At 31.0% G+C, this 16,660-nt stretch overlaps 1 protein-coding gene across 5 annotated transcripts in view; it reads left to right on the forward strand.

The window, feature by feature from the left end:
- The window catches only part of LOC124529793 (voltage-dependent T-type calcium channel subunit alpha-1G-like), a 144,029-nt gene that overhangs the window by 66,663 nt on the left and 60,706 nt on the right, over positions 1 to 16,660 (forward strand). For all 5 annotated transcript variants that reach the window (XM_047103708.1, XM_047103705.1, XM_047103710.1 and 2 more), the window contains exon 3: positions 12,548 to 12,955. In XM_047103708.1, the coding sequence (XP_046959664.1) occupies positions 12,726 to 12,955 (230 nt within the window). In that variant the 5' untranslated portion in view covers positions 12,548 to 12,725. The remainder of the gene's footprint in view (positions 1 to 12,547; positions 12,956 to 16,660) is intronic.

The following is a 16,660-nucleotide window of genomic DNA, read 5'->3' on the forward strand; positions in this document are numbered from 1 at the left end:
TATATTTGAGTCCAAGACATTGTCACATCATTCACCGTCTGGAGTCACAGACACCGATCAAAAATAACACTAACCTATTGAGCCTGTTAGCTATGCTGGTACATATATAAATATATATATCGGTATGCGGTAACCATCCACGTAGGCGGTCATTCAAGACACGTGCTTCACTCATTTATAACTAAAATAGTGCACTCGATACTATTTAAATAATAAATAAGATTCGTATATATTTTTTCCCTGAATTCTTCAATACACTAAAATTATGAAAAATAGTTTTATTATTTAAACTAACGTAATAATGAAATTCAAACTAAATACCTAATCCTGATAAGACATTAATGTAAGGTTACAAATTATTTAAAAAAAACAAAGTTTATTTATTTTATTTTGTTTATTTAAAAAGAGCATCGCAAATATTGGCGATCTAATGTAGTTACGTCATTTGTGAAATTTTTGAATTTCTAGATCCAGATTGAATATTAATATTATATTATTGTTTACACAACAATTACAGCTTTATTAAATACAATAACAAAAATATAAAATTCAAATGTTGTTGCAAACGGTATCTGTAACCCATTTGCACACGTGACCTTTAAAGAGAATGTTTTTGATGGCTGGCGTTGGCTTACTATACTAGTAATGCATAAGTCACTGTTTCTATTGATAAAGTGTTCATTTGCCCTTTAATCACACAATAAAACATAATAGTCGTTTGTAAATTATTACCCTGCAATGAATTGTAATAGACACTAAAATTAGTTATATTATACACACATCGAAACATATTCTCATCCGTGCATTCATGCATAAATATCATGTAATCACACATTTACATATAACACATATGTTAAAGTAAAGAAAGTAAAGTAAATGTAAATTTCCCACTGCTGGGATAAGGCCTCTTTCATTAAGGAGAGGGTTTCGAATATATTCCACCACGCTGTTTCAATACGGGTTGGTGGAATGCACATGTGGCAGATTTTCGATGAAATTAGACACATGCAGGTTTCCTCACGTTGTTTTCCTTCACCGCCGAGTACGAGATGAATTATAAACACAATTTAAGCACATATATATAGTGGTGCTTGACTGGGTTTGAACTTACAATCATCGGTTAAGATGCACGCGTTTTAACCACTGGGCCATCTCAGATCTTACATATGTTAAAATTGACTATGTAACAAAAATAACAATTTGGCCATATAAGCCATAAGGAAGTTTAAATAAAAATGATATCCTTCACCAGCATCAGTGAAAGTATAATCTGTTTTTCTAAGTTTTTCTCAGAGTGTACGTACTTTTATGGTATAGTTTAGAGGACGAGTATATGTACCACCTGATAAGTGGTCAATATCACTCATAGACAATGGTTCTCTAAGAAGTATTTATAATTCCTTACATCTCCAACGCGCCACTGACCTTGGGTACTAAGATATTATGTCCCGTGTGCTTGTAGTTACACTCATCATCATCCTCCTGCCCTTTTCCCAATTTTATTTGGGGTCGGCGCAGCGCGTCTTCTCCTTCCATACTTCTCTGTCAGACGTCATCTCTCATAGACAATGGTTCTCTAAGAAGTATTTATAATTCCTTACATCTCCAACGCGCCACTGACCTTGGGTACTAAGATATTATGTCCCGTGTGCTTGTAGTTACACTCATCATCATCCTCCTGCCCTTTTCCCAATTTTATTTGGGGTCGGCGCAGCGCGTCTTCTCCTTCCATACTTCTCTGTCAGACGTCATCTCTCATAGACAATGGTTCTCTAAGAAGTATTTATAATTCCTTACATCTCCAACGCGCCACTGACCTTGGGTACTAAGATATTATGTCCCGTGTGCTTGTAGTTACACTCATCATCATCCTCCTGCCCTTTTCCCAATTTTATTTGGGGTCAGCGCAGCATATATTCTCCTTCCATACTTCTCTGTCAGACGTCATCTCACAAGTAACATTCGTTCTTACCATATCGTCTTTCACACAGTCCATCCATCGTTTTCTTGGTCGTCCTCTACCTCTATATCTATCCACATCCATGCTCAAGGCCTTCCTCACAATATGTTCCTCATTCCTCCGCATTACATGCCCATACCATGATAGATACACTGACTTTCTTAATACTTAGTATGGGCATGTAATGTGGAGTATTTCTTAATACTGAATATCCGATAAGTGGGTCCCAGACCGACTTGCACAAAGCCCAACCAGCAAGATAAAAATATTGAAGTAGAATCATAAAAGAACTTTTGATGTTCATGTGACACAGTTGGACCTAATTTACAGCTACCATCAAGCTACCACCTACCTATACATTATTTGTTATCTCATTATATGTTCAAGCAACCCTAAATATTGGAATAATAAAACAAAATAACTTGTTCCTCAAATTCAAATTGTTTTAGACAGGAATGAGAAAAGTGATAGAAAAGAAAAGGCAATAATTGAATATAACTTATTGTAAAAACGGTCTATTTTTGTGATAAAACCGTCGTATTTCCCAAATAACTGGAGACCAAAAAGAATATCGTCTGAAATTTTCTTTTCTTATAAATATTTCCCGAACTTTATAATCAGAAATGATTGAAGTTTGTAATAAGATGTCATCCCTGTATACCAAAATAGAAAAGATAAGTAATATCGTCCAACTTTTTCTATAAAAAAATAATGTACAAAATGTAGTTATTTTCCTTACAACTTTTATTTACTTTTGGAAAAGATTATGTAATGGGATTTTTGCACTTTTTAAACATTATATAAGTCACAAATTAACGAAAAATTTACATCCACAATAATACTAATATTTTTTCGATTATATAATCTACAACAATTTTTTTTTCATAATTTACTATATTATATATATTTTGTACATTTGTTACAGTGTGAGTGAGTGTGTGTGTGTGTGTGTGCTACAACTGTGCTATTTTGTCGAGTGTACAATATGTATGTACAAATTTGTATATAAACAAATTATTTATTTATTTCTATTTTTATTTATAATTATAATATATTCTAATTATTATATCTTATATTATATACATTTGAAATTTCCGTTTTTGTAAAATCCTCTTTTATCTATTCTTACTATAATTAAGGTTCTACCACACAGGTGGCCTGATATCGCTACGGCGATAATACCTCCTTAACACGATTTTATTTTTCCGTGCGATTATGATGTACTGCTTTCTCGTGCAAAAAAGTTCATTAAACTAATAAACTTCATGATAGCATAGATTCTAAAAATACAATCTACCTAGGAAAAGTTCACAGTTACTTTTTAATGGATTTCATAAATGTGTGTTGTATACGTGATATAGATTCAAGGAAATATACTTAGTTAAGATTTTAAACTGTTGATCACATTATATACCATTATATTTTTACAATGTAGATAGTTTATGAACCAGGAAGACACAGTGAATAGGCCATGAATATTTTTACAACGGATCATGTGTTCACATTCGGACAAGCAATATGTGTTAGATTTTTAAATTTGATTTTGGCGGTGACAAATACACCTTAAGGCATCTTGTCGTCGAAAGAAATACAAACTCATGTTAATACACCAACTTACTTCAACTGACATGATGAAAATAGTTACAATATTTTTCCTTTAATGTTGGACTTTTTTCCATCTTTGGCTTTCTTGGAGTTATAACTAACTTCTTATGGCAACAGTCTGTTTGACTTCCCCTTCCATAATTATACTAATAATGTACATACACAAACTTCCAATAGGTATACATATTCAAGAATTATAACTATGAATAAAATACCTATGTTTTATAATCATACTTACTTACTAACATGTACAATTTTCGCACAAAATTTATGGTATAACCTAAACCGTTCTTAAATATGGATAAGCTTAAGATCTCACATAAGAGACAGACGATTTTTTTTAATTATTATATTTTTCCGATTATTTAAGATGTAATCTAGACGTGAATCATTCTATAACTTTGAACTTAGAAGTTTAATGTGTCTGCATGTTTGACAAAAACAACCTGTAAATTTCTCATTGCTGAGCTAACGCTTTACGATTACGAACGAATACTAACGATTACGAGCACACACTGTGTGGATTCAAATGTGGCATATGGTTACGATGTTTTTGTTTGAATTCCTTATACCTATTTAATTATTCTTGTATTGAAGGAACTCTAGCTAGCTAGATAGGCTGGCCTATCGTGATGGGATCATCCATATTATGAAATACATTTTTGAGCTTGTTCTCTATTTGTATTTAATGAAACTTACTACTAATCTATTACTAAGAATTATTCCCTAACAAACTCTTAAAGTAAAGTTCAGTAGACATGTGCCAGATACATGTAAACTTATGATTTATTATATCTACGTGTTCGACTGACTCGATTGGTATGGAGTTGTTAGTTTGTCACGAATGATTAATACTTGCTACGCGGAGTCCATTTATATGCCCTCTTTAGCGTGATGGATTGTTCAGTGTGTCGTTCCCTTTCTAAATCATAGCATGTAATATACTTCGAATTATGATATAATTAGCATGTATCATTATAGTGGCGCCTTAGAAAATATTATTTATTCATTCAAAACGTTCATACGTATTAATCTCAATCTTCAGTGATATTAATTCTTTGTTGCGATTTTAAAACTTAACGTCTCAACCAATCATTCTGACACTTGCTTTCGCTTTTTCAGGCGTAAAACAGACCATTGAAATATTAAAGTACACCATTTTTGTTATCAAACTAAGGAAACGTTACGAATTTTCGTCGTACCTTGAATTTGAACTTTACTGTAAAAAAAAAACCTTGTTTAAAACATTCGAGTTTATAATATGGCCACAAACCTTTATGGTTGTCATTTTGAGCGTATTCCTCGCTCACATAAACCCGTATCGACCAAGGTCCCGCAGTAATGTTAATTGCCATACCTCCTCGGTGTCTGTAAAGGCACTGCGGGTAATGAGATACGGTGCTATATGTATTAAGGCAATTCAATGTAATAGACAAAATATTATTGTACAATTAGAATATTTCACCAGGCCGACCAAAATGTTAATAGTTCATGTCGTGTCTATTATAAAACTGAAATTTGTATTAGTCAACTAAAATACACTGAGAATATTAAGGTTTTTATTTATTCTCATTATATACGTAACACTTGGAATATCATGCTTCACGTAAGTGGTACTTAATTTACATAAAGTACAATAATATTTTGCAAAAAAAAAAAAGTTGCAATATCAAAAAAGCCTATAACACACTAAATCTTTCTAATCCTCAAATTACAAAACAAATGGCGGATGGGGCGCAGAACATTATATAATTTTGAAGCAATAATAGCGAATACAAAATAATTAAAAAATCACAACATATTATTCCCTGTAGTGCGAAATGACGCATCCATTAGTACCTGAAAAGTGTTGTCAATTTAGTTATCATCTATTTTATTAAAAAAAAATTTAATGCTGTCTTTATTACTTACTCTTATACTCTTCGTACAACAAATATATCACACGTTGATATAATTCACTTTTAGAGATTCCAATTTCAAAAGCTTGGACAAATTAATAACTTGTTTATTAGAACTGTGTAAAACATATTTGTCACTGTCTAACATTATAAGAGACAATTAAGCAAGAAAAAGATCGAGTACGTACTATATAGGTCTGTGTAGTATATGTATTAGTAAAATTAGGTTTATAGATAGTTAACTAAAGACAACAAACTATTTGATGATTTTTAACTATTTAAAACTTTTTACATAGTGCAAAGAATATTTCGTTATAAGAATATATGTAGAGTAATCTTCTATTTGTATAACTATAATAAAATATTTTTTTTGTAAAAAATAACACCGACTTCAAAGTAATCACTAAAAAGTAATAAAATAATTTGATATAAACACGTATTATTGAAATCGGTCGATCGTATGTAAATATTTCTAGAAAAAATATTTTATTTTACTCTTTTAAGTGTTATTTTCTCAAAATAGAAATTAATAAATATATGTATATATACGGGTCAAATTAAGAACACTCCTTTTTTTGAAGTCGCTTAAAAATAGCTTTATTATTATTAAATGTAACAACAACTGTTAATGATATAAATGCCTTTTGATGATAAATTACGTTGATATCCCCAAAACTGTGCATATTTTATTTTGAAATAGAAACTACGGACTATTTAGGTTATACATAACTAAAGATATGTTAATTTTACGAGAGTAAGAACTCTACTTCAGCAGGATGGATAGATGTTGTAAGACAATATACATAAATACATAATTCTTATGTACTTTACTGTATATACAGATAATTCGGTACTATACCCGTACCCACAGGAAAAAAAACTACGAATGCACCAATATCGATCAGTTTTATTTTAAAAAATAAATTAAACCTAACTTCACCTATATTGGCATATTTGCAGATTTATTTTTTTATTTTTTTTGATGCGGTGGCCTTAATATTTTACTACCAATATTTCTTGTGGATATTACAAAAAGTTAAAAAAATCACCAATTAACCCCAACCAAAATACAAAATGCTAAGAATAATATAATGTTTCACGACTTTATAATAGCTTACCTGTACGTATTTAAATAATAGCTTAATTAAAACTCAACCCTTTCTAAGATATAACATTTCTTGTTTAATTATATTGTTCGCTCAAACTTCTATTAGTAAGTAATATAACAATGAAATTATTGCTATTTTCCCTCTAGCTAATTGACGTAGAAAACTTATACAATTACCTGTACGTCTGGTATAACATAAATACTTTAGTTGTTACTAAAAGTTCACAAAGTAATCTAATAAGTAACCTCCCAAACTCCAATATGTATTACATAATATTTCGAAGCTATAACGGCGTCATAAAAAGCTGTATGGGCTTTACTTTATACATACTAAAGAAAATTATGATACTCAAATAACATTCATCGCGGATACGAGTATGCAGGCAATCTTTATTACCTCAAGCTTTAATATATACCAGATTGAGATGTTAACATAAATTCATACTGGTTACCGTAAGACGCTGACTTAGTTCAATGGATTGAACACGTCGATTTTATTCGAAGGTCGTGGTTCAAATCCAGGTTAGCACCGAAAATTTATGAAATGTTATAATTTATCTCATGCCATTCAATTTATCAATAAATAAATCCTTCAACTGTTGTCTTAAAAAAAGGTATGTGTTGAAAATAAAAATATTTGAAGGCTTACTACATACAAAGTGAAATATGAAATACTTACGTTATCATATTTATTCTAAAGCGGTAGACAAGCAATGCGCATAGGAATTCCTGTTCCTAAAATTGACAATGCGTTGGCAACCCTGTAATACGTTACATTCCTGATATCTACAATTATTTCAGCTCACTCACCGTTGAAATTGGAATGCAGCGACACAAAGTATTGCATTTTAGCAGTAGTGAATTAGACTATACAAAGTCGTGAAAGGGCCGCACTGCTTGCTACGTCATAATAAAGGACAACCACTAGTTCGTTGTTTTGTAAACAAAAGCGACACACATCGACACGATGCCATAGAGCATTTTATTTCACATGCATTTTTTTTTCAATACCATTTCATTTCATCTTTCGTAAAAGACTTTTCCTATGCTATGATTATAATTTTACTAAATACACTAAGATTAAAAATGCCTTCTCATTTTGTAGCCATATTACTATATTTGTGTTTATTAATTCAGATGAGTTTTTAAATAAGTTATTTTAAGCATCCACATATTAATACACGTGTATTTTACATGGAGTGCAAAGTATAAATTTAAGTCCGTGACTATTTTTATATTTATTATTATTTGTTACATGAAATATCAAACACATTTTTTTGGCTGTGTATTATTTAAAATGAAATACGTTAAAATTGAGACGGAAGTGTTTTAAACATGCCTAATTTTTTATTTTACTGCTCTTTTCGATACATCGTCACATTACTTAAAATATTTTGCATAGTTTGGCGTCCGTCCATACCATTAAGTACCATAAAGAGGGTAACGAAATATGCATAAAACATAACGACGTAGATATGAACTCGCAAGTTACACCATATTTTATTGACTTGATGATTGCGTATCTTTGAATTTTATGCGACTCTGGTATCGAACCGAAAAACGTCATAGATCGTTTAACGTAAATCGGAAGGTATAAATTTTTCCAACATATAAGACGAACTCTGTATATATTTGCCTAATTATATCGGTAATCATATGGGATAACAAATATACCATATTAAGTAATAACATACACTCATAAGGCTTGTAGGAAAATACATTTTTACTTGGTAGAACATTGGACAAACCCATCCGATTAAGTACACCACTCATTATATATTCTACCAAGAAGCAATATTAAGTATTGATTTATTCCGGTTTGAATGGTGAATGACGCAGCTAAAGACACAAGGGATTTTAGTTGCTAAGGCTGGTGCATTGATAATGTAAGGAATAGTTAATATTTCTTCCAACCCCAATGCCTATGGGCGATCACATACCATCAGGTGGCTCTATATTAGGTTCGTTATATGTATACATAAAAAAATAATATAATTAATAATTTTCTACAACATTTACGCACCGCCGACCATGAAAATATAATATGTAGAAGGAACAAACCAATCGATCGACATTAAATCAATTTACTTCTTCGGTAAATTAGCTTATTCATGTTATTTTAGAAGTAAAAATTTGTTTGGAATAAAAATGTCAAATGGTAAAGGAGTAGCTGATTGAAACTGAATTAGTATTCATTTTTCACATTTAATTCATCACACTATTTTACATAATCTTTTAACATTTTGATTTAACATTTTAACAGCTGTCAGTCTATTAACATTATCTTAAGGGTAAGATTTTAAATTAACATGGTTATTTTTATTATTAAAGTTATTCATTTCGGGATATTTACCGTGTTTTCTATTTTTGTTCGGTAGAGTCTCGTGAACAAGACATTCGTAGATAATGTCGAATTATCGAGCTCCACCGAACAAACATAAAAAACATGGTAAATATCCCGAAATGAATAACTTTAATCTTTAGGCTACTTCAGCATTCATTTAAATATTATTGTCCCATTGGAAATATGAATATCATGTCATTTTTTTGGATAAATAACGCATATCAATCAATACATTATTATATTAGAGACAAAAAAATCATGGAATTCTTTTATAGATTTGTTTTATTAATTTATATGCAGGATATACATAAATTGTACATTATTGCTATTTAATAAAAATTACGGGAAAGAATAACAACTGAGTTTTTTGGAAATTTTCTTGGTGCAATACATTTAATTCAACACTGTAATACGACGATTCAAAAGTGCTTCTATAAGTATACTTGAATAATGAATATTTTAATTGTTTGATCTTGATTTACCCTTGTTTATATTTATTAGGGTCAGCGTGTTCTTCTCTTCCATTGATCTCTATCTCAAACACTCACCTTTCACCACCATCTCATCATACTTCATTAATTTTCTGAGTGTAACTCTTGTTTTATACCTTCGCATATATATAACACATTTTTATTCTCATACAGTGATTTTTAAAGTGTCATAAAAATTTATGAATATCATGTCATATTTTTAAAGTGTCATAAACATTTTTATGAAATTTGTAAATAAAAACACTTTTTTATTATGTTTTAAAATTAAAAAGTACGAATTTAATAAAGTAAGAAAGCAAATTCAAAGACATTCATAATGTACAGGGTTTCACACAACGTAAAGTAATTTCTCAGTGAATTCATTTTATTCAAAAAGTCTTTTCACAAAAATGTCCCGATTTATTTCCTGCCATTTCTACCTACGCCGCATCCTGTATAGGCTGTGGTAATCCAAATCGTATCAGCTGATCCATCTATCTGTTTCCGATTAGAAATCAAATATAAATGATCTTTTATTAGATAAAACAACAAACAAAGGCGTTTGATCATTTTCAATACAATGTATATTGTAATTGATGATGTATGTATATTGTAATCAATGAATGAACTTGATGATTGCGGGTTCAAGCTCAGGCAAGCACCACTTAAGGAAGGAAACGTCGGGAGGAAACCTGCATGTGTCTTACTTCATAGAAAATCTGCCACATGTGTATTTCTGTGAACAACATGGCGAAATATGTTGCAAACCTTCTCCTCAAAGGAAGAGGAGACCTGAGCCCAGCAGTGGGAAATTTAGAGGCTGACGTTGAACTAAATAAGACCTTATTATCATTAAATAAAATTTATTGACATAAGAATTAACAACATTAAATGCTTAAATATATATATACAAATATGAACTTAAACTAGTTACTGTATAAATCTTGACCGCGTGGAATGGTGGCAAGAATGCTAGCAGCATTTCCCCGTTGAATCGCAATTCCGATCCTCTGGGCAAAAAACGAACCCTCCTGTCACCAGTGGAGGCAATGAGGCGAGGTGTTATACTTTTGATGAAGCTTTTTGCACCACTACATTAAGTTGGTATGTCACATGAACTTTCCTATGTAGCTCATGTAATTTCATGACGCGGCCATCAATTTTCATGCAAAGCGTACACTCCGGTAATTTGGCAGCGCCTGCCTCTGAACTCAAGTTAATTGTTGGCTGTAAAATTTTTGTTTGTGATCAAAATATTTCAACATCCGTCGAGCAAATGAGGATTGCCCTCATTGCGCCACAAAGCGTTCTTTTTATCTTTCAAGTCCTTAAAATCAAGACTATTTTTTCTTGAGTTTTTTTTCTTGGTATTTTAGCATATCCTTTATTGAAGGGACGGCATCTTTTAAGGGTTTCATAAAAACACGGTTACGAAATTTGATTTATATTTTATATACGCCGTTAAAATTATTTCTAAAGTATAATAAAAAATTCAAACGAAAAATTCATGTTCCATTTAAAAAATCTGTACTATCTCTAAAAGGTTACTCGGCTTTTATATAACGTCAAACTTAATATATTTTTAAAACGTTGACATAAAATTTGTATTGTTGATTACTATATGCTTATATCAAAATTATATATTGTCATACAATTTATGGATTAAAGCATTGTATTAAAATTAATAAAAACAAACTTAAAAATATTTTTCTTATGATATTATTCCATTACATATATATGAATTACGACATTATGCCCAGAGGATCAATATTGTGATCCAACGGGGATATCGTTGGCTGTCTGCTAGTATTCTTGCCACCATTCCACGTGGTTAATAATATATATATACAGTAACTATTTTTATTCATATTTATATATATAAATGAATGATGTAATTGTGAACATACATATTATATAGTATACTTATAAACGCGTCAAACGTTTTTGATATCAATGGTTTCGAAACATATTTCTGGAATTATCGATACTCAGTAAAAGCACTTATAACTTAAATAGCGATCATTAAGCAATAAATTCCAATTATCAAAGGAAATATCTCCAACTTAGCAGAAATTATCAATAAATAATTTACAACTTCCTTCATTCATTAGTCCTTTTTAAACTTCAAAAAGTCGGTTCTCAATGCGAACCGTACATATATATGTACAGTCGAGGTTTGAGAAGGTTCGTCACCTTAAGATCTATTTTCGTGTGCTCGGTATGAGCGATAATCTGACATTACCGATCGAGAATGACATATTGCGTCGCAATGATTTGATGTTTAGATTCAAAAGTGACTAAGAGTTTATGACATGATAAAGGAATTAATTTGAAAACTGACGAAGGTTTTCTTACTCTGACTGAACGTAAAAATATTTGCAAACCCGCGATTATCGAAAACAGATTCGAATTTGATGATTCCGATTTTCTTCGATCTATTTTTAAAGAGTCAAGAAGTTTAATTACCTTTCTCCTTTTTCATAAAGTCTGCTCGTCAGATATAGCAGAGTCAAAATCTTATACATTAATAGCGCAATGCTAGGGCTGTATATGAAAACGAATGAAAAACATAAACAAAACGAAAGTGAATTGTTACCGACATACTCCAATTCTAACAAAAATAATGTACAACTATTTGACATTAAAAAACAATTTAAATAAGGTTTCATAATTTTGCGACCCAATATAGATGAAAGAAGTGCTGTCATAGGTTTCGAAATTTCTAAAAAAAATTTTTGAATAAACACGAAATTTTACGAGCGACCCCATAAATATAACTTTAGCGTCAATAATTTATGGGCACCGTCGTCACCACTCCTATCACAAGTGATAGGCTTAAAAGGAGGGGTGAATAGGAACATTAGTAACTCCTTAATTAATTTGGATCATATTATTCATAATATTCGTAAAAAAAAAATAATAATAACTGTCTTGTTGAATTGAACCCTTAATAAAAATTGGGACGGCACATAAAGTCTGTTACTTTTATAAAAATGCGGAAAGCTTTTCCCGTATTAAACTTCTACATTTAACTCATGTTTTGCTTTTGAGTATCTATAAATAAATAAAGTTTTTTATTTAGATTTATTTATTTAGATAACCAACGCATATAACTTATACATTAAATGGTATTGAATCTAATGTATTCTTTCTTTGTTGCAGGTTTTAATCTTCACATTCCAAAATCATGGAGCTCTCTTCTCACTCCCTGGTAGAACAGTGTACGCACTCTTTACCAATCCAAAGCGACACCTATCTGTACAGTTGAAGGTCTTCCGAAGATGGTGAAATAATAGTGTAGTGTAGAATAAGTGATAAAATGAGCTTATAAGTTAAGTGAATGTCGGGAGAAAGGGAGATGCCTTACTACGGGTACCGCGAAGGTGGGTCGGACTCGAGTGGGGGGTGTTCAGATTCTGAAGGGGGGGAATCGGACTCAGAGGGTGGACTGAGCACGGAGAGTACGGTGGGCCAAGGCCTGCCCTTTCCCGGCTTCACCCCAGTAGCCCTCAGGTATTTGACACAGGACACGCGACCCAGAAGTTGGTGCCTCAAACTCATCACAAATCCATATCCTTTTCAATATATAATAATATTTACAGTAAAATAAATTCGTAGAATAATATTTTGTATAATCATTAATTTTCTGTGTAAAATTTTAAGCCTGATTCGTAATTCCCTGGAATTCGTTCGGCAATAAATTTTATTTATATTTAATGGTTTATAGGAAAACTTTAGGACCTTTTGCGATTAATTAATCTGTGTTACTGTTTCACAGTCAAAATTATTATGAAATATAATACAATTTTAGAATATCAATTTTATTATAATTAATAGTAATATCATAACAAATAGTTTGGTTTATGTTATTTAGTAATACTATATTAAACAATGATAAATATTTCATTATTATTACAGTTATTAAATACGGGATATTTAACATGTATTAATTTTTTTTCGGCGGAGCTAGATATTTCAACATTATCTACCTATGACTTGTTCACAAAACTAAATTTTGATGGTAGATGTTGATAATGTTAGAAGTGTCCATATCGGACTACCTCTTTTCTCGTACGTTTGCTGCGTAAACACCGGTCATCACTACTATTGTCACTTTCACCCCTACCATTGTCACTAGTTATATTTATTTTATTTAAAAGATTCCATGTTTTACAAACGAAACTCACCGTATCGATTCGATACAGTGAGTGAGAAAATCTTATATTTCATTATTATTTAACTTCATGTATCAATATCAAAACTCTTTTTGAATACTAAGTGATTATAATGAATATTTTAATAATAATAGATTTGATTGATTATAGACTTTATCATGAAAGGTTGATAATGTATTCCACACGGCATTTAGTCATGAATAAATGATAACGCTAGATCAAAGTACGACTCCATTGGTCAGGTTTAATTGCGTACAGAGGCTTATGTAAATTTATAATCAAAGGTACCGTAAAGCGTTTTCGGAGACTTTGTTGATGAGGATTTGGAAGGCACATCCTTACAAATCCTTCGACGTCGCGGGATTTCGTGTCGAATGATGCTAAGTTAGCATGATCATTAGCGTATATAGGTTGCCTTTATTTAAGCACACTACCTAAAAGAGAACCTTATTCCATTTAAAAGATTATCGTGAATTCTAAGAAATATTATATTATATATTTTACAGGAATATGTTTATAGGAATATTTAAATCGTTTCATAACAGCAGGCTGTAAATTTCCGACTGGGCTAAGGCCTCTTCTCCCATTGAGAAGAATGTGGCAGAATTTCTATTGAATAAGACACATGCTTTCCTCACGATGCTTTCCTTCACCGCCGCGCACGTGATGAATCATAAGCAAAAATCAAGCAAATTAATGTTCAGTGGTGCTTGCTTGGACTTTAGGCCATCTCGGCTCTTGACATAATCGAAAGCTAAAGCCGAGCACACAATTTTAATCCGTGCCATTATCCTATTTAAATATATCTGTATAGTATACAATAAAGGCTAAATTTCAATGACTATGTGTATATGAATCGTTACTAATTCGAACTCAAATCGAATCTAAAAGAAACACCGAACAAAATTGCAAACCGTACATTACTATGGGAACTAACTATCGTATAAATTATGAAAAACAAATCTGGCTTGTTTCAATCTAACAACATGTGTACAATACCGACATTTTTCATGTAGTAAAAGAGGCGAGTCTACAGCGAAAAATCATTGTAGGTAATAAAATCAAATACAATACTGCGTCTAAATGGAAAAAAGAGATCATACGTCTGTTGGATTTTACGCTATTATTTTTTCGTTCAGCGATACTTTCAATTCCATTACATAGTCATATCATTGTTATAAAACGAAATAGCTGAGATGTTATGTAATGTGATTTTAGATAAAGTTCTTAAAAAAATTCTCAGTAATCTGAATACTGAATTACTAATACTATTCTATATAATCTTCCACGATTCAAAATAATCTATTTGTTTATAATGTTTTAATCATTTAACAGTGGAACCAATATAGACAATTATTTTTTTTTATTTAAATGTTAAACGGTAAAAAGGTAAACGTTCCTCTTTGGAGATGCTGTGAGAATTAAATAATAATTTGGTTTTAAACCAACTTTATTAAACTGAATATAAATATCATCCAAATAAAATAAATAGAGTAATATTTAAAAGATAGCACTCACCAAATTTTTAATAAAAAAGAACAGATTCAAAATATCGAAATCACAAAAACCATCTATATAAACGCAAGAAAAAGGCGGTTAGCCACGCTCTATAGACGACTTGATTGAAACCGCAATTGAAAAAAAAGAAAAACAAATTCCAAGCCTTCAAATTTAAAAGTGGAATGGTTTGAATTTAGAATTAGTTCTACCATACCATGTTGTGAGCAATTAGGATATACGGGAACTATTAGCAAAACAAAAGCCAACGAGATCGTACAAACACAACTATACAACAATGGAAGTAGAATTTGTGTTTTTATTGCTTCCGACCTACATTTACATAAATTAAACGTCTGTTGTATTAGTGTATATTTTATTCGAAAGAATGCCCTCTTAGGGGACAGGTTTGATGATACACTTTTATATAGCTTTATTTAACTTTTGAATGCTTGGGTATGCAAGATTATTGTTTCTCAGGTTTGATTCAAAAGATATCTTAATTTAGCGCATTTTTAATTTTAAAAATGAATTTTAAATAGAGCACGACTATACAGCATATTATTCTGCTTTATTTTGCTTTATTTTTTGTGTATGATTTCTTAGGTTTATAAGACAAAATAATTAAAAGCTGAGTAAATCTACTACGCGTTTCTTACTAATTAATAGTGATATTACTTTAAGTTGAAGGGTCTTAAGTTGATAGTCAAGATCTTGTTAAATTTTGTGATACAGTTTTGGATTTACTTCTTAAAATCCACCAATTCGTCTAAAACGTCTTGTGTACTTTGACTTAAGTTGATTTATAATTAATCCAGCAATTTGTTTCTTTTCAACGAACGCGAATTCAGAAATATATACAAAATATGTATAGTAGTAAAGTTACCTTTACAATTTTATATTTAAGCCTTGCGATTATTCGAGCGGTAACGAAGTCTAAATCTCGTTTAAATTTCATCTAATTATTATTATTATTAAAATGATTATTTTGAAATATATAACATCAGGAATCAGGACAAATTACAGTAAACAAAATATATATACATATAATAAAATTGGAGTGTCTGTTTGTAATATTAAAATAGGCCTTTTGTACTGAATGCATATGTATTTATTTATCCTTAGGGTTAAAATTTGCTTCATACCAAAGGTTTGGTAGTGAAAGAGGGATTGACAGACAAGGTTACATTCACATTTAAAATATTAGTAAAGTATTTGTATAGATTAGATATAAGGCCAAGATTTAACAATCACCGGAATAAATGTCAGAACTCAGATCGTCAGTATTTTTATCAAAAATAAATACGTCCCGTTCATTGATTTTTCTCCATCTCTTTCCCTTATATAAAGTATCTTCCGTGTCAGAAAAATAATACAATGTGATCAACAATTAAAAATCATCTTCACTAGGAACAGCTGAATGACGAACAATGATGGAATTTCCTTGTATTTTTGTAATAATGTCGTGAAGGTAAACATCGTGAGGAAACCTGCATGTGTCTAGGAAATTCTGCCACACGTGCATTCCACCAACCCGCATTGGACCAGCGTGGTGGAATATGTTCCAAACCTTCTCCTTAACTGAAGAGGAGGCCTTATCTCA

This window comes from Vanessa cardui, chromosome 5, assembly GCF_905220365.1.
Source record: "Vanessa cardui chromosome 5, ilVanCard2.1, whole genome shotgun sequence".
In the NCBI taxonomy this organism is placed as follows: Eukaryota; Metazoa; Arthropoda; class Insecta; order Lepidoptera; family Nymphalidae; genus Vanessa; species Vanessa cardui.